Source organism: Scatophagus argus, chromosome 4 (assembly GCF_020382885.2).
Source record: "Scatophagus argus isolate fScaArg1 chromosome 4, fScaArg1.pri, whole genome shotgun sequence".
NCBI classification, from domain to species: Eukaryota; Metazoa; Chordata; class Actinopteri; family Scatophagidae; genus Scatophagus; species Scatophagus argus.
Window position 1 is genome coordinate 16,467,249 of NC_058496.1, and position 19,089 is coordinate 16,486,337.

Here is a 19,089-nt window from a genome sequence, read left to right on the forward strand (position 1 = left end):
TCTTAACCATGACTCCTTTACACAGTGCAAGATACAAAAGGGGCACAGAAAGAGAAGTACATCTTTCTTACAAAAGAGAGCTTTTCATTCAGCGGATTTTTCGACAGTATTTCCTCTGGTATTTGAATTGAGGGCTTGTTTTGCTACTGTAAATGGTTGGCTGACACAGAACTGGACATCAAGGTTATGATCTAATGTCTCAACACCAGATTGGTCTGGCCAAAGGATCCTATATGGACAAGATAAGCACCTGCCCTTTGTAGCTGAAGTAGCCTATTACATGGGGTTGTACAATCTTCTCTGAGAGGGCTGCCCTCTGATACAGGCAGAGCTTAGGTGTGAAAAATGCAAAGCCATCATCTTATTGCAGGGAAAGAGAGACTTTGTGGATTACATTTTTCAAAAATATATTTTTCCCCAAAGTATCACAGCACTAAGCAGGGATAAACAAACAACAGCAGGAAATCTGCTTGTACTTTTAAATGTACTATCAAGCCTGCTATAGTTTCCTGTTTCTATTTCCATTTTTTTGTATACGGAAAGGGATAAATGTCTCCGCGAAGTGTGCCGGATTGTGAGGCAAGCGGACCAACTGCACAATGATGGTAGCAGAATGGAGCCAATATTAAGGGTGAAACAGACTCCAGATCAAAAGCAAATATCAAAGGACTGTTGTCACCTTCACTCATGCCACTATTCAAACTCCAGTATTTCCTGTTCTGTCAATAGGATCAAGGAACAAGCACTAACTGTCTGTTTCTGCCCTGTCCTCAAGACTAGTATCGTACTAGGAGATCTTATCTGATGGAGCCTTACAGTTAAATCGACACTTTGAAGATCAAGGCTGAGGTCACCATTTGGAGTCTATTCCCAAAAAGAGCTTCTGCTTTCTTGTGAGAGGTGAGACTAGACACACTCCCCAAAACGGAGTCGATAAAGTATCTGCTCATCAGGAGAGCGTGACAGCCTGAGAGATGAGACCGCATCAATCATGTGGACTCCAATTGCCGCACTGTGGCTGAGATAAAATAGGGAGCACAGACTGGTGGCTCCTTAAATAGGCACCAAAGGAGCCAAATGGAGACCTTCTCGATCTCTCTTATTTGAGAGAGGTCAAGAGGTCATTATGCCCTCAAGAACTTTTGGGTTTTTCATTGCCGTGTTGATTGAGAACAAAAAGCTTTCTGAATCCCAAAACGAGCTCTTCTCTTTTTCCACCCCACTTGCCAATCACACTAAAAGCTGATTTTTTTGCAGTAATCCAAGCAAGATTTTCCCACACCTCCAGCAAAGAAATCAAATGCCATGTGCATTCCTGAATAAAAAGGAAGATATTTAAATACGAGTCATCCCCCCCCAGTCCTTTCATTGTTAAGTCTCATTTGTGCAATAACAAACTTTGCAGAAATGCAAAATGGGATGTGTGATGATCCCAAACCGGCTCTGGCATGAGGCTCCCCAGGGCAACTTCAGAGAAGGCGAGTCACAGCATCAGCAACAGCTGCTGTGTTCTGGCACCTGTTGACTTCAGACGTCACCCAAAATCTGAACACGTGTCTGTGAGCTGCTTAGAAGCACATTGCCTTTTATACTGCTGTGGAATCCTGGAACTTGTTTTGAGGCGTTGCGTTGGTGGCGTGAATGTGTTTAGATGAAGTCCCATTCTGACTTCTGACCTACTTTTTCTTTCAAAACTGTGTTTTGACATTTTCTGTCCAACATCTAAGCCTGCAGTTAAACATTGCCATTTGGTGCTTTACACAAGTCAAGTCAAATCTTTTCATACTTCACATTTACTTAAAAAAAATAAAAATCCTGTGTTCTGCATTCCTTCCAGCTTAAAAAAAAAGCCAAAGGATTTTGAGATGAGCAAGAAGTTGCTGAATGTAGAGAATAAAATCGAGTATTCGCTCAGTGTGATTTATTGTCTGTCCAACAGCCCTAAGTGTGTTGAAGAACAATAGGCCTCTCTTGACGGAATTTTGCATATCAAGGACAGAGTTCTCCCCTATTCAAAAACAGTTAAAAACAATTGATTAATCCCTTACCATTCTCCGAAAGGAATGCTCCAGTCCTTTAAAAATGTGCCATCACAATGAGATCGTCAAGGACATGTAGGCTTGGGCTTGAGGACCACAAATTCATAACAGTAAGCTTGCGTAACAAACTGGAGTTGTGGACTTTGAAAGATATGGACATTTACCTGGCAGAAGGGCAAAGAAAAAAGAAGACCCAAAGAAAAATCCTCAAAGTTAAAATTATGGCTTGTTATACAGCTGCAATGATTATTTTATTCATGCATAGGCTAAGTGACAGTGATTTTGATTTTGGTAAATCATTCATCAAGTCATTTTATAAGCAATAGGACCAAACATAATGTTTCCAGCTTCTTATCAAGGAGGATTTTCTGCTTCTCAATTTATGTATTTCAAAGACCAAACACATAATTAATTAAGAAAGTGATTAGTATTCAGCTGATTATTAAAATAGGCTAAAAGTTAGATGCATCCCTGGTTTGTTATTATTTGGGTCTATATTTCTGGTGTTTTCGCCTCATTGTCACTTATGATAACATCATCACTATAACAAAAGTAAGAAGTAACATTATCAAATAATTATTCTCAACTTAACAAAATTAACTCAATAAAGTTAATTGTAAGCTCTTGGAAAATGGCAACATTGTTATGACAGGCACATGTCAAGGCTATGTATGGCCATGTGGGCCTTTGACAATTATCCCGTAATTCTCTGGCCCTCCTCCATGCTTAGAGAACACCAACATGCATCACTTTTATCTGTTTCCATCACCCCTTCTCACACAGATAACCCATTTGAGCTCCTCCTCAGGTATTCATTGTGGTACAGTACGCAGCTAATGACACAAATATACTACAGACACCCCGCCATTTATCTTCTTACTACCATCATTTCTAAGTCAATTAGCCCAGTCAATATGTGGTGTCAGTTATTACCTACATTATACCATAGGTGAATTACTTCTGCAGTGCAGTGCTCTATGCAGTTGTCACCAAGGAAAAGGCAGTTGGAGGGAACTCAGGAAGACAGATTGACGGATGCAGAGAAGAAACAACCCCAGCCTGGTGTTTCACAGATGCTGTAGTGGGAAAGTTGTATGGGAAAAAAGGATATTGTGTAGGAGGAAGATAGTGAATTCTTAAGTTGAAGACCCCTATGCAAAGTCATGAAAGAGAGACAAGGATCCAGAGGGCGGCATTAGTATGCACGCTTCCCCTCTCCTTCTCTGCTTTTCTCAGTTCCGAGTGTTCTCTACTGCAGTCTGATCTTCTGTGCCATCACCAGGCCCACAACATCATCTTCCAAGATTCTTTATTCCCTGTTTCATCTTAAACATGCTATGTTGGTGACAGCAGCGTCGCGTGGGGAAAGAGCAGCAGAAATCTTCTTTTGAGGAGCTCAGGAAGCAGTTGTGACACTCGATCTCTAACATTATGCTGCCAGCTGGCCCCACAGAGGAGGAAGAAGGATGTATACTCCTGCCGAAGGGACATGGTTAAAATTTACTGCAAGTTTTGAGAAACAAACACGAAGGCAAAGAAACTTTCAGAGAAACGCAAGGCCAATGAAATATACATGGAGCTGTGGTGACAGGGAAAGAAGGTTTTGTCATGTAGTTACTGCTGGATGTATGTTTGGTTGTGTGGTGATCTGAACAGCCTAAGCCTGTGCTGACTGAAGATGGATTTTATTTAATACCTCTATTTGGTATTCAGAACATGTTGCACTTTACTCTTTTTAATTTCCACACCACATTTGGGAGGCAGCATTGCCTCATCAGAAGCTCATTTTTTAACAAACTGATTGGGGAACAGCTGCAAGCCTGGAGTTTTTGTTCCCGATATATAAAATAGCATTAAAAGCAGTTACTTGGAGTGTTTTTGGAGCCCATCTTGCAAACCAATGAAATAGTGCTGTCACCTGGGAATCCAGCGAATTCACAAAACCAGCTCATTGTGGTAAATATTGAAATTCAGTGTTATTAGAGTGTTAGGTGTTAGGTTTACTGCTTGATGTCACTGCCAAACATTTAAATATATATTTTCTCTAAACAAATATGAAAATAGCAAGACTGCTCCAAGTGTCCCACAGCATGTCTGAAGTTACATGCAGGTCTAATCTTATTATAGCTGAATGTTAATGAACCTGACAGATTTGTGATTGATTCTAAACCTGCTACTAACTTGTGTGGTTCCAAAACATCTTCTCCTCTCCTCATCTTCAGTCTGGATTTACAAGAGTCCATTAGTTTTTAATATCAGCATGATTTGGTTTGTTGAAATAAAAAAGCGGAATGGATTAGTGAGGAAACATGACCTGAGATGGCGCAGTTAATGAAAGAGATGTTTTTCTTTCAAATGTTTCCAACCTGCTCCTTTTTTTTTTTTTGAAATTTTCCTTCCTTCTCTCCCTCCTTTGTGTCTCTGATATTTTAGGTTCACTTCAGTCGCATTGCATTTTAATTTGGGCTGGCATCCTTGAAATTAAAGGAAGATAAAAGAGAAACTGACGCTATGTTAATATCTCTTTGAAGATGGAGTCAATCTGGCAACAGAATGCCTAGTCCTATTTTCCCTTCCCTTTCCCCTCTTCCTGTATTCAGCATTGTGGATAAGAGATAACTGCAGACTCAGCTTAGCAGCAGCTTACCTTAGGTGGAGGAACTCTGAAAGCTCTCTGCTTTCATCTTGCAGAAACCAGCCTTTGTTTTGTCTTTTTAATCTACATTTGGACACTGAATATTTATCTATGTCATTTTTGCTTATTCCTACATCCTTCCCTGCAGAGAGACACAGGTTGCACCTGTCTAGATGGATTTTCAAAGGTATAAACAGTGGTGGAGGAAGTATTCAAATCTTTTACTTTAATAAAAATAGCAATACCTTGAGGTAAAAATACTCCTACAAGGAAAAATCTTGTTGAAGTAAAAACTGTGAAAAACCTTTCAATGATGATGATAATATTACTTTTCACTGCTGGATATATCTTATATATATAGATATAGATATATATCTATGTTTTGTATTTTAAAAATGTAAGTGTATCAAGTAGGGAAAGTAGACAACAACCTTCTGCTCACAGGCTGCAGGCTGTTGTTCTCTGCTGCTTCTGGAATAATGGCTGCACAGTAATAACCACTACGTGTGTGCAGTCGTAACCATTATGCAAGTCCTTCATGCATTTAACCTGCATAATCCTCCATTAGAAGTGCATGAAATGAAAATGTAATAAACTAGTTAACTGGCAAACAATTTTATGTAAATTCTGATGATGTACCCTATAATTTTTCCCAAGAGTTACTCTTGAGAACTGAATCCAAAGTAAGGCAGAGTTTCAGCAAATACTGCAATACAAATGAGTGTCTACAAAGGCAGCATATGTCGTTGTAATACCTTTGGAGGCAGCTTTTTCCTCACTTGCTCGAACACCTAAGTCTTCTGTTTTCCTCACCTTTATCTGCAGCAGCTTTTGTATCATAATCTCATCATCACCTTCTTTAAATAAAGTAAATAAAGTACAGATACAGTTTGAATGCAGGTGTTTGGATGTTGATCCACTATTTAAATTAAAAACTCTGAGTTCTACACATCCAATACTTTCATTAGCAAACATTTGATGCACATCTTTGTTTTGTTAGGGGCATGATTTTTTTTTCCCCTAAGTTTCTCGTAGAGAGCTTTTAAAAGGTGTGAAGTTTTTGAAGCAATCTTCCAGAGTTTTCACAACACTCATATCAAGACTCTGCACCCGAGCCTCCATCTTGTCTTGTCTAAGAGCTGGTGAACATGCCACACTGCAACTTTAATATCCAGTTAATTACGCTCATCTTGACCTGCCGGTAAAATGAGCCCAGCTGCCACTGCCGCCCATGTTTCTGTTATCTGTGCAAAAATGCATTAGCATGTGCCCCCTTTAATGGTTTTAATTAGTCGTAAACGGAGCTGATTCTCTCGTTAAGTGGATGTTGATACTGTAATACAGTCTCAAGCTGCACAGCTTTAACTCTATCTCATTGTGAAGGTGGTGCACAGTTTGCATAGCAGTGGCAGAGGGTGGACTAGAAACCTATTGAGTAATAAAGAAAGTATCACATACTTCACTGTCATATCAGGCAGTACTCACTCACTGCTCTGATATGAAAAGGACATAATTGGAGTGCTGCTGTACTGGCAGAGGAATCCTTATAGAGGAGCTGTTTCAATGTCAGTTACATAATATAGAATAAGTTTTCACTGGAGGAGAAAAAACACCAGTGGGGCCTATTGTCAGCAGCGGGAAAAGGGACTTTATTGTGACATCTTCCTGTCATAATAAAGTAAACATATCCTTGGGATGAGTGAAAAGACAAAGAATATGTGTACAACAAAAGTGTTTCCAGCCTTTCAAAGAGGGACAGCTGTCTAAAATAATACAGTCAATACAAAGACATTGTTATCTCAGCTATGGTCAACAGTATTTGAAAAATAAAGACCAGCCTAATTAAACACTTAAATGGCACAATAGGTTATTTGCCACTGACTCCCTAAATTGCATATATGATTTGCTCCTAACATAGTTATATGTTGAATCCAGATTGTCGCCTCACAGTAAACATAAAAGTGGTTTGTTAGAAACTGCTTGCACAAATAAATGGTTTTAGGGAAGACGGTTTGCAATAAAAACCCTGCAGATTCAGTAAATGAGGCTACTTTGAGGAAGACAGACCCATAAAGTCCATGTCAGTAAACCATATCTCCTTTCATCTGCTCATCTGCACTAAAGTTTCCAGTCTCCAGTCTCTCCATTTGCTGAGTAAGGTCTTGCCCAAGCAGTGGTGAGGTGCGCTGCTCTCACACTGGAGAAAGCTAATGGCTGTTTATGGTTTCTAATGCCCGATGCTATAGCTTTTTCAGTAACAGGTTTCTATTACAACGCTGTGTGTAGATAGAATCCGCTGATGGGAAATGCTGTGATATCACATGTGATTTCCTACAATTTCGAAAAGTATGTCTTGACCTATTTAACCAAGCATCAGCATGTCCTTTTTCCCCTCAGGTTCCACGTAGAGAGCTTTTGAAAAGTGTGAATTGTAGGGAGCAAACTGTCAGAGTTTAGGTGACACCCGTATCAATCCACATTTTTAGAATTATGAATGTTCAAGGCCTTTCTAATCCTCTCTAATACAATGTTTTCACATATGTTCATGTTGCTTTGTGGCATAATTGACTTAAAGCTCCACCTCCTACAGACTATATACAGTAGCCTGTGTGAAGTGTGGTTTATGTTGAACACAATAATATTTGCAGAAATAAAAAAAAAAGAAAAGAGAATAAAAACACTGTGGTAAGAGAGCAGCTTAAGGAAGTTGATGATGTTAACTGACCCTGGATGACATAAGTTATCAGCCATCTTAAAGTATATATTTATTTATATTTATTTTATATATTTATTAAATTGGGCTATTGACAGCCAAAGCCTGGTGTTGACTTTTGGAGAAAAAGTGGTGTGTTTCCAGTAGCTGAATTCCGAGGTGTGACTTTGAACTGCAGATCAGATTCTATGGAGTTTTCAATTCTAATTTCAGTGTTACGGTAGAGTAGACAACAATAAACACGATAAAAACCAGAGGGGGTTCAGGTGTCTTTAACTTAGGGAGGAGAAAGTACCTATTTCATGGCTGTTTCTTCAGAGTTAACTGTGGGAAATGGAAATGTAACGTACTACTCTTGAAAACACGGTCCGTCTCCTAAACTTCGTGTGAGTCAGCAAGCAGCGGGGGTCTTTAGCAGCGGGTGTATATGTGTGCACATGCATGTCGGGCTCATCTCACTGAAGTGTGTATGAGCTGAGAGGAAAAGTGGAGGAAGAGTGTGCTCTCTCTCCTGTCTCATATTTCTCTGCTGTATAATGTGCAGCCTATTCATGCGATGCCTTTTAAAGGCATGGTGGGAATCGCCTCACAGTCAGGCACGAAACTCAATATGCTAATGCCTTCCAAGGGAGTGATGGAGGGGAAGAAAACATAACCTGTCAATTACCCACAGCAAAACCACTGAAAGATTTATTGAAAACCACCAGAAATTTACACAAGACAAAAGAGTTTAAACATGAGATGGATCAAAACACAAGTCAGCAGTTGTTTGACTAATTACAAAATCACATCAAAAAAATTAACCTCCTCTAACTTAATGGAATCGAGTTGAATTGTATTAGGTTTAAGGGTGCATATGGCAATTGTATCTTCATCAATTACTTCTGGAAAGTGCCAGGTGGAAATTTCAAACTTTGATTTATGCTAACAGAGAAAAAGCTGGATCTGTCAAAACTCATTATCCAAACAAGTGGAGCGGAGTCTGCATTTTTGATGAGAGATGCAAAATGGGTAAATCTGGCTCACGAGGAAAAAAAAAAAACAATACTTCACAGATGCACTGTACATCTGGAAGGCACTGCTATAACAGCCAGCTTCCTTTAAGAAGAGGCACAGCTTCACCCCCCGAGTATGTGCTGGCTGAGGACCCTGGGAAGGCACAACAGGACCATCAGAATTGGTCCCAGATTAATTCATTTCTCACGCAGACATCATCAAGACCCCTCAGCATAATTTGTTTACAGCTCGGAGATGGAGTGTTGGCAGTGCTCATCTCCCTCACTGGAATAATTGCTGTGATGATAGGCTTTGCTGGGAACACGGACAGGCATGTGAAAACAAGTACCATTTCTGATTGGAGGTTTTGGAAACCAAGCCAGGCTGATGCACCCACGACAGCGACATATCCCCAGTACAATCTTTTCCCTCATCAGATCAATTTCCTTTGTGCTCTCCGATCCTCAATATCAAAGGGATTCCATGGGAAGTTTTCTACACAGGTCTCCTGTGCCTGTAATGCTTTGCACCACAGGATCCTAACGCCGTTGTTACCATGGTGCACAAAGCCTGACGTAATCATCCATAAGACTTCCAGATAAATACAATTCCATTCTGAGTCTGACAACACACTGGGCATAGAGTTTACATCGATGTCTGTCCCAGTTGATATAATGTGTATAGTGAAGACTTCAATGAAGACATTAAAATGATTTAATAAAGGTTAACAAGTATAGTTCCCCCACCTGGGAACAGGAGGTGATGCATTTTGAGATTCTAGCAGTAGGATTGGTCGTAATAAAGACACGACTCAAGGTAGTTTTCATGATCACTGATTGCCACCGTATGGCTGAGTAGACAAGATAATCACCGCTACTAATCAATGCTGAAGCTGATGATGTCAAACGACCAGAAAGACAGCAACAAAGAACTCTCAGCACAAAACTTTTGCAACCTCTGTAAAGTGTCTCTGAGGACCATAAAAAGCACTAAAATATATTACTACTGCTACTACAAGTATTATTATAATTATTATTATTATTATTAAAGTTAGAGTCAAAAAGAAAAAGCTAAAATAAGTCAACAAATCAGCTTTCCACTAACTTCACATACAGTCAGTAATTGTTCTTGACCATCCTTTGATGTTTCTCCCTCGAATGGCACTCTGGTTCATGGTGTTTAAGCACATGGATAACATATGGTCCTGCAGTTCACACAACCTCATCAGTGGAGGAAAATCCATGTCCACCGCTCTCTGCCAGCTACTGGATACATACTGAATCCCCCCTCATCCCTCTATCTTCCCTCCCCTCCCCACTGCTTCCCCTGAGCCCAGGAGATTACAGATATCATTATAATGGACGTCCTGGCAGGCTAGCTGCGGTCACATTTAATTTGCCATGGCCTGATATCTACACAAGATAATCAGCATTTACACCTGAGAGTGAAGACAGAAAAATGAGCGACAGTGTGTATGTGGGTGAGACAGTAATAGAATTAGAAAGAGAAGAATGACCAACATAACGTGAGTGGAGTAAAAGAATGCAAGGGTGAAGGAAATATTGTAAAGAATCAGAAAGAAATACTTATTCACTGCACAGGGACAAAGGGAGAGTACCTATGAAGCACACCTGTCAGATTTGCATTTTAATAAGAATGACCCACTTTGGGCCCCTGAGATGACTAAGGGTGAAACCTGTGGATTCCAGTGAACAACCCTGAACACAGTCAACATCTTAGCTTGGAGGGAGTTACCTTTCCCTGCTACAGTATTTTGCTTTGCAGGGGCAGCCCTGTCCAATTACATGTAGTAGTACATGTAACGGTATTTCTGTCCTTTTAAAGTATAGGGCACACTTGTTGTAGCAGATGAGTGGGATCCTCATTGATTCCACTTTTGTGCTGGTGAGTATGTTTTGAAAGTCTTACCTTGCTCCAGCAGCAGGTGCAGGATTATACATTTGCTGCTCAAAAAGTGCTTTCACTCCCCACTTGCCACTGATGCCATGGATTTGTGTGAGAAAGAAAGCTGTATCTGCCATGTAAAAACAAATTATGGAATTCTTGTATGAAGCAACCAGACCAGGTATATATTATATATGTTTAACACCTACGGAATGAGCTTTCACATCTATAACAGATCAATTTCCCCTGAGCTGAGGAGTGACGACCTATTTCCTTTGAAAGGCTCCCCATACATATTTCAGAAGTGAAAAGCTCACAGTGAGACACATTACTGTTGTGAATGCATTGCAATGTGTGTGAATAAAACACAGTCTGTCAAGCTTCCGAAAGGCTTTGTTCTATCTCACTTTCCCTATGGCATAATGTAAATTCTATCTATCTATCTATCTATGCAGAAGCCATACATCTTAAAAATGGAGCAAGCGATTCTGCTCTGCTTTTTTCAGCTCTGGCCACCTGCCAATGCATATTTTTTTCTTCAAAGCTATAATTGTTAAGATTTCATTGAAATCAGAAACTAGTTCTTATACTATTTATGGCCTTTAAGGATAGTGGCTGAGACTGCTACTACTGTTGTTATTCCATCGTGTCTACCTAAGCATCAGGGAATCATAGGAATCCTTGAAATCGAGGCACATGTTCAATCCAGCAAAATTTATCTCTTAACAGCCTTACTGTTTACTGTTCACTCTCTTTACACTGTGTCAGAGCTGTATTGAGTTATCCCACACCCTACCGCAGCTTCATGATGGAACTGGCCAAACACTTTTAGGTTGCTCCTCTGTTGTATTTCTGACAAAGTAGCAGCTTAAGCAGTCCTAAATCTTCAATCAAGACTGAAAAAGTAAGGATTCTAATACACGGACAGGTATATCAAGAGAATTTCAAAAAGAGCAGCAAAAAAGCCTTGAACAATAAGACTTATGCTGGAAAAAAATGGGTCAAGTAAGCCAACCGATTGGCACATTTCTTCAAAGTAGTTTCAAGAAAAATTGACTTTAGAAAGTTATAATGGGCAGGATCTATCTATCTATCTATCTATCTATCTATCTATCTATCTATCTATCTATCTGTCTATCTATCGGCTTGTCTAGCATGTTTGCCTGAATAAGCTGTCCTTTCTGTCATTAAGTGGGCTCCTTAGTCTGTCATCTCAAGGTGTTTTTTTCTTTCCACCCACACTGTAACCACCCTTTTAAAGCTTGATAAAATATTCAGTCTCTGAATCCAGCATAAAGTATTTGTCCTTCACATAAAAAAAAACCCATATATGCTGCTATTTATGCAATGTCGGAGAGTCCCTCTGAAGTGGTCCTTTAGAACTTCGCCTGAATGAAGATAAATAACGAGAAAATGGGATCCAACAAAGCATACAGTAGAGAAAGGTGACCCCTTTGGCTTAAGCGCCTCAACAATGTGATGCCAGGGATTGAGTAAGATGCAGCATCAAACACCAACTCCCATTTGCAAACTAATCACAACAACAGGCAGACGCACTCTGGATGATCAGGACTGATAAGGATTTCATTTTGTGTCATTAACACTAAGAAAATACACACGCTGCTAAAAATAAAAGAGACTATTTGGAAAAAAAAAACCTGAGGTTCTTCCTCAGGGGTATCCTTCCTCTCATATATTCACTTGAACATTTGACAGCTCTGCTGGTTCAAGGGCAGCATCGAATACTGACTGAGTGCAGACTTCAGCTCAGTTCATATGTCAGCAAAACGTGGTTAATTAGATCAAAACGTCTGCCACGTTTTCTGAAGCCAAGGATTATTGATGGACCTGCCTCTTTGCTACCATCAAGGTCTCCACTGGAGATCTATAAGAACAGATTTTTTTTTTTTAAATATACACGATACACAAATATTTAATCTCCATTCAAACTGAAAACACCGTTAAATTACAGGGATTTGGGGGATTTTTAGACTTTTTCCAGACTTTAGACTTTTTTTGAATGAGAAGGAACTTGCAAGGATATCATACCAATGCAGTCTGTAATAAAAGGCCATCACCTGGGTAACAGAGTATCTACCTATGTGTGTTTTGCTGTTGATCAGTTATGCTAATCCTCCTCCCTTACACTGTGATCAATGACATTGTGTTTGTGCTCACATCTTAGATCAGCCAGCCACTTTATCTGTCTGAGTGGCACTGCAGCATGCAAGAAGAGTAGCGGAGCAGGGTTGACTTATAAGGCTGACAACGGCTCCATTCATGCGGCTAATTTAAGAGCGGCTTCTGCTCTGTCTAATTAACAATTTACTAGGCCATCAGTCAGCCTCCCCATTGTGGTATAATCAGCGTCACCAACATTCAGCCAGCTCGGTGCACACTTTCGGATCTGAAATGGGATTAGAACAGCCTTGCAATTTTGATGGATACATGGACAGAAAAGTGGGCACAATGAGTTCCAAGGGTGCAGAGGGAACAATGTGAAGCACCAGATTGAAAGATGACACTGTACAGTGGAGAGAGATGGGCAATGAGTTCGAAAAATTAGCCAGCTCTGTTTATGCATGCCGGGAATTGAAGCAGTACAATACTATTGCAGTGTTAACGGAATCAACAGATGCATATTCCCTCCATGGGGAGACTTCCGTGTTGCTTGCTGGCTGGTGTGTATCACGGCTCTGGTGTGAACGCAGCTCTAATGCACCTGCATATTGTGTTCAAATTTCACTTGTCTATTATTTAAGGGTTGGGCTTTGGCACAGTGGAGGTTTTGATCTGCTGTGCCACGCGTAGGCACCTTTAAAGGATTATGATTCAGCGTCAGAGTGGATTTTTGTAAAAAGACATAAATAAATCCCCCCATAAAGACTCCACCTGCCACACCAACCCAAAATTGCATAACTCTAATTCCTCTGGTCCTCCCTCTTCTCCCACACCTTGCTCAAGACCAGACCCAACACTTATTGTTAGTTTTTTTTTTTTTCCTCTTAGGAGACAAGTGTGGGGAGTGTGGGGTTCATATATTTACTCTGCTTTCTGCTCGTTGTCCCTCCAAAATTTCTGACGGTTGAATAATAACCCACAGAGAGGATTAAGGACTGGTAATCTGGGGGAACAGTGTATTCCATTTCTACTGCTTCATGTGTATTTTGGCCCCTTAGCTTCCTCTGTATAAACAAATAGAATTTTACTCGTTTATCCACTTAGTTCCTCTGTCTTGCTGATTAGCATTGAAGGGCTGGGAGGCTGGGATAACCTAGAGCGGATAGTTCCAAGGATATCTGAGGCCAGCATGCTTGTGTGTTGTGTATGTGTGTGCATCAGTGGGAATCTGTGTGTGTGTGTGTGTGTGTACTGTATAAACAAATGCAGTGCTACTTGAAGGGCGCGGCCAATTAAAAGAAGCCCCTGAAGAGCGTGCTCATCAGGATGCAGTGAACATAGCAGATCTGCTATCAGATAGCCTGCTGCAGTTTGTCATTGCAACTAAGGGATTAATACCACCAAGGCTGTGTAGCACACAATATTGGCATCTTCATTATTTAGAAACTGAGCAATCGATGTGAAATATGATTATGGTGACAATGTATAAGTAATCCAAAATAATAATCCATCACATTTTTTGCACAAACTTGTATCTTGCATATGTTGTGACTGATACTGCAAATACTATTTAGTCCTAATTTGTCGGTAAAATTTCAAAAAAAGAGGCTGAAACAATAACACAATATAATATTCACAATAATAATATTGTGGTGTTATGGAAAAAGTTGTGCATTGCAATATTTCTGTAGATGGCTGACTAAACTGCAATGAAATGTATAGATAAGCATTACCACATAAACTGTTATGCGTTACATAAAATTTAAGATAATTACATGTCAAAACTAGAACTCCTATATTAAACAAAAACTCTACAGAGACATTATTATATTATACAACCTGTGTTATTACTCTGTCTCTGTCTTATTTGTCACTGAATGGATAAGACACAGACAGGCGGAACCAAGCATGGATGTCTGCATCAGAGCCAATTACCCTTGAAAACTATCTCCTGAGTTTGCCCTCATTGTCTATTAGGACCAGTGGCAACCCAGAGGACAATGCTGGTGTGCTTTGTGGCAGTACACAATTGAATTGCCAAGCCAAACCTTCTGTTTACCATCTTCAGTGTGTGATTTGGTCTTGGGTTGCAGCCAAATCACAAGTTGCACTCATCACAACTCTCTTGGCTCTTACTGACCCCCAAAACTTGACCATAAAGGGGGCAATAACCAATCTGTGACCTTTAGCGGCCTCTATTGGTGACCAGAGGAAATTGCAACAACATTAGCAAAGCTTATAATCTCCTCTTCTTGGAGTACAGGCACCGTAATAAGGCTTATTTGTCTTCATACCTGAAAGGTCTTGCACATAGCACCATCCTCAATTGTTAAAGACTTGGAAGAAGTGAATAAATGAGACCTGGGAGACTGGGAGGATCTTGAAATTCAGGCTGAAAAAGCTAGAAATGAAAGCCAGAAATCACAGCACCTGGCAGAGTAATCAATGAGTCAGTTGTATTGATCAACAACCTTCCCAGCTACAGATATATTATGGTCATTTTGTACTGTGGGGAGTTGAAAATTCTACACATTTCCACTTAAATACCTCAATAACAGAGCTGAGCTTTTATTGGTCTCATTGCTGACCTTGGCCAGTTAAGAGAAGAAGAAAAGTTAAAGTTACTGCCTTTTGGTTGTATGGCTCTGAATTTAATAAAAGGTAATAAGTGTAGTTCTTGGTGAAACTGAAGTTGTCAATGTATTGACATGTATGATTCCAGTGAGAGACATGCTGTCTTCACTGAGAGACTGTTTAAATATACAGAGGACAGACAGAGAGGTTTATCACATGGTGCCAAGACAAACAACTGAAGCCCAGCAAAACCAAGAAGGACACAAAGATGCTACAAATTCTAAAGTATCGATGCTTCTCACATATTTTCATCGCATCCACACGATTATTGTCTCCCTTTCTGCTCCTGAGTTATGGTGTGTGAAGTGACAATCAGCAATGCGTTTTTGCAGATCCCGATGATTTTAGTGTGAAATTGACCACTGACCTTTTAGATGTAAAATGTCATCACTCTATCATTTTGTTGTATGAAACACTTGACCACTGAAATGTTGTCATGATTAGCATAAATCTTGGGTTATGGCTAAAAACATGTTTCGTGATGTCACAGTAACCTTGACCTTTGACCTTTATCTTATTAATTAGAATCTTGAGTCCAAGTGGACATTTGTACCAAATTTGAAAAAGTTCCCTCTGGCAATTCCTGAAATATCACATTCACGGAAGGACAGACAACCCATCAACACAATGCCACCGGCCACGGCTGTCGCCGGCACGAAGGCCTAAAAAGTCAACGAGAACTCGGGAGAAAGAACACATTCCTCATTGACTGAGACCACAGTCGAGAAAAATTCAGAGCTATTAATTAATTTTTCTCGCCTGCACTTGCATCATCCATGCAGCTGAAAAATGTGACGAGGCGCTATAAGCAGAAAACACACAGCAGTGAGTTATGATAAGTTGCATGATGTTCACACTTCTCCATTTCACATGCATTCCCTCTTCCATCCCTGCTGTCTTTCTTTCTCCTTACTGCCTCTCTCTTCCCATACGCTCATAGAACACAGGACCTACACACACATTTTTTCTCCGAGCCCTCCACATGTGTTTGTATATAAACCCATACAAACACTTTCACATTCTCTTTCAGGAAGCAGAAGATGCCGTGTCTTATTGTCAGTTTATTGCACAATGTTTGATCCCACCTAATGCAGCTATGCAAATTAGTCATTGTTATTCTTTTTATTTGTGGCATTTTTTTTATTTACGGCTTGTCAAGTTTCAAACAATTATCTTGCCACTTCAGATGCTGCATTTTATGCCCTATTTTTGAAAATCGGCCATAGTTTTTGGCAAGGCACCACCAAAACAGTTAACTAATTGAAAAAATGCCCTCATTGTGTAGAGGTTTAAAACTCCTGAAGAGAAAGCTTTCAGTTCCACCATAATGGTTTTATCCATTCATTTGGGCTTTATTGGCTTTGCTTGGCAGTAGACAGGGAGCAACAGCACCCCCGAGCAACAGCTTTCCCACAGAGCCATTTGATCATATGCCGACTGGGTGAAAAAGACTGCAAATTAAAGTCCCTCCTCACTCTGACACCTTAAACACAAGGCAGGACAGGCCATATTTCCTCCACCAAATCAGGGGCTTGAAAGATGGATACCAGTTATAATTGCAGCAGGGAAAAAAAAATCAGACATAGGTGTGTGTCAGGAGCCTGGTGTTAAATCACACCAGCTGGATGATGAAAACCTGCCTGAAGGGTCTGAGGAACCCAGAGCCATTCTTTGCCAATGAAGGGGTGTGCATTTGAATTTGCATCACCCTGTGACATATCAAAGAGAATGTGCAAGTGGATGTGCCTCTTTGATTTTGCTAGTTGTGAAATGCAAAGTTACTCTGTAGGCCCACAATAATCTGTGGCTTTCTTACCATAATCCTGCAGTTTTAGCCAAGTAATGAACAACGTGAGGAAGAGGGAGAGTGTTCAGCATGTTGCATAAGCACTCTGTGGGTGTGCCTGCGTGTGTGTGTGTGTGTGTGCTGAAGCAGTGTGTGCAGGGGTGGGGCAGGGTGGAGATGAGGGTTTTCCACAAGCTCTTGATGGAACAAATTGGATGTTACATACATGCGCTTATCTCATCGCGGTGCTGCTTATCAAACGTCACACGCCATGTCAGTTTATTCTCTGCACTGCATTAAACATATTGACACAAAGCAGGCGTGCAGGAACACACGCGCAGTGACATGCCAGGTGCTTCATCTTCCCTCCACCTAGCGGCTCACACCCGCGCGCGCGCTCGCACAAGCAAACCCACGGCACACTCCTGCCAAGAAATGAAATTCTTGACCATTTCCGGCGGAATTGTAAAAGCATTCCCGTCCACATTAGAAGAGCTCCACGTCCAGTCAGTGAACGCTACACGGCCCAATTTCCTGTCCTTCTGGCGGCACCCTGAGTGGGACGATGCCACAAAACACCAATTATAAGCCAAGGAGCTGGAGAGTCAAGCGGTATTACTGGGCCGCCAAGCGGACCATCTGCAGACTTCATCAAAAGCTCAGCCCACAGTGTCCAGACGGGCTGATCGGATGCTCGGGTTAAGTTGCGATATCATGCAGAGCATATTGACCGCCACAAACGCTACATGGCCTCTCTCACGCGCGCTCGCTGGCGCACTGAGACACGCGCATACAAAGAGATAAAGAGGCACGCACAAAATCTGCTCTGAATTATGACTCAATTAAGAGCCACTGAGTCAAGGTCGTTTACAGCCGCAATGTCCACAACTGATACTGACGCTACTTGTGAGTCCGCTCCAAAAATTAAACACTAATTTGTTATTGTGGAGACAAAATGTGAGGGGTTTTTTTTGTTTGTTTGTTTGTTGTTTTTTTACATACATTGTCAGCCATGTACAAGAGGAGCCAGCAGAGTAAACTCCAATTAGGACATCTGATTTATCTTTGGTTGTGTCTGTTCTCCACAGAGCAGTGACACTGCCCGATGTAGGTTTTATCGTTGCGCAGTAACCCAGCAGGGTCCTCCTGTCTGCTTTATGTGAAAACTTTACAAAGGTGCCCATTGTCTAATGTGTACTCACCATCAATTATAACGGTCTTCATGGTTTAGATGAGGTGAAATCCAAGAGCTGTATAAATCCAAGTCGAACGAATCCCAGCGTGTGCCGAGGCAGATAGGATATCTGTTGTTTATTGCAATTTGTGGGTAATTGCAAATCCAGTGCACGGTGGGAGACGGACAGCCGAAAGCACCACTGCACCCTTCAAACTTTAGCCGTAGGTCTTCCCGAGTGGGGAGCCACGTCTCCGGCTGCACCCGAGCTCAGTCATTTGGACGATGGATTGAAAAAAAAAATAGTCAGCAATAAACATCCAAAGTGGGATCAGTAGACTCGACTCGACACCTCCCCAAAATATAGGACGCGCAAACAGAGAAGAGCTGAAAGTGTTAATGCAGAATTGAACAATCAACGACAAAATCGAAAAATCAGTATTGGATCCATGTTTTGAAATGGCATCACATATCCAGTCCGATCACTTGCCCCGCTGAATATTTCCCAAGTACACGGAGAAAAGTGTGGTGGATGCGCACGGATGTCGGCCGCACTGGTGAGCGTCACTGTGCGTTTACCGCGGGGAAGTAGGAAGGGAGGGCGGGGCAGCGAGGTGCGTTTGGCGGAAAGAGGGAGAGAGAATTCAGAGATGAATGTTTTATGGTCATACACGCTGCAAAAGATGTTCCGCTTAAATGTCAAAGTGGAATTTTCGCATCAATCGAGGCAAAGCAACATTCATGTATTTATATATTTGCTGCTTCAATTTCAGTACAGTTAATTATAGAAAATCTGGTACACAAACAATATAATATGTTAAGTTACTTTATGTAATTGAAGATAATGTTAAGACTGAATCTGAGGCTTAATGACTTATTCAGAAAGACATTTCTTGCAGCGCAGGGCTGCGCTCTAATGAATGTTTTATATGCAGGGGGTGGTGGTGGGTCGGTGGGTGGGTAGGAAGGTGACGTGAGGCGAATCTATTTGGATCGGACACGGCCAGGCACGCACAAGCATACGAAAATACCCCTAAAAGACAGACGAAGAACCAGCTGGCCGGTGGGACCCGCGCTTCCTCCCGG

At 41.1% G+C, this 19,089-nt stretch overlaps 1 protein-coding gene across 1 annotated transcript in view; it reads right to left on the reverse strand.

The window, feature by feature from the left end:
- rtn4r (reticulon 4 receptor) overlaps window positions 1–18,678 on the reverse strand; it is a 40,946-nt gene extending 22,268 nt beyond the window's left edge. The window contains exon 1 of the mRNA XM_046385509.1: window positions 18,032–18,678. Coding sequence (XP_046241465.1) covers window positions 18,032–18,053 — 22 coding nt within the window. The 5' untranslated portion in view covers window positions 18,054–18,678. The remainder of the gene's footprint in view (window positions 1–18,031) is intronic.
- Window positions 18,679–19,089: the final 411 nt, after the last annotated feature.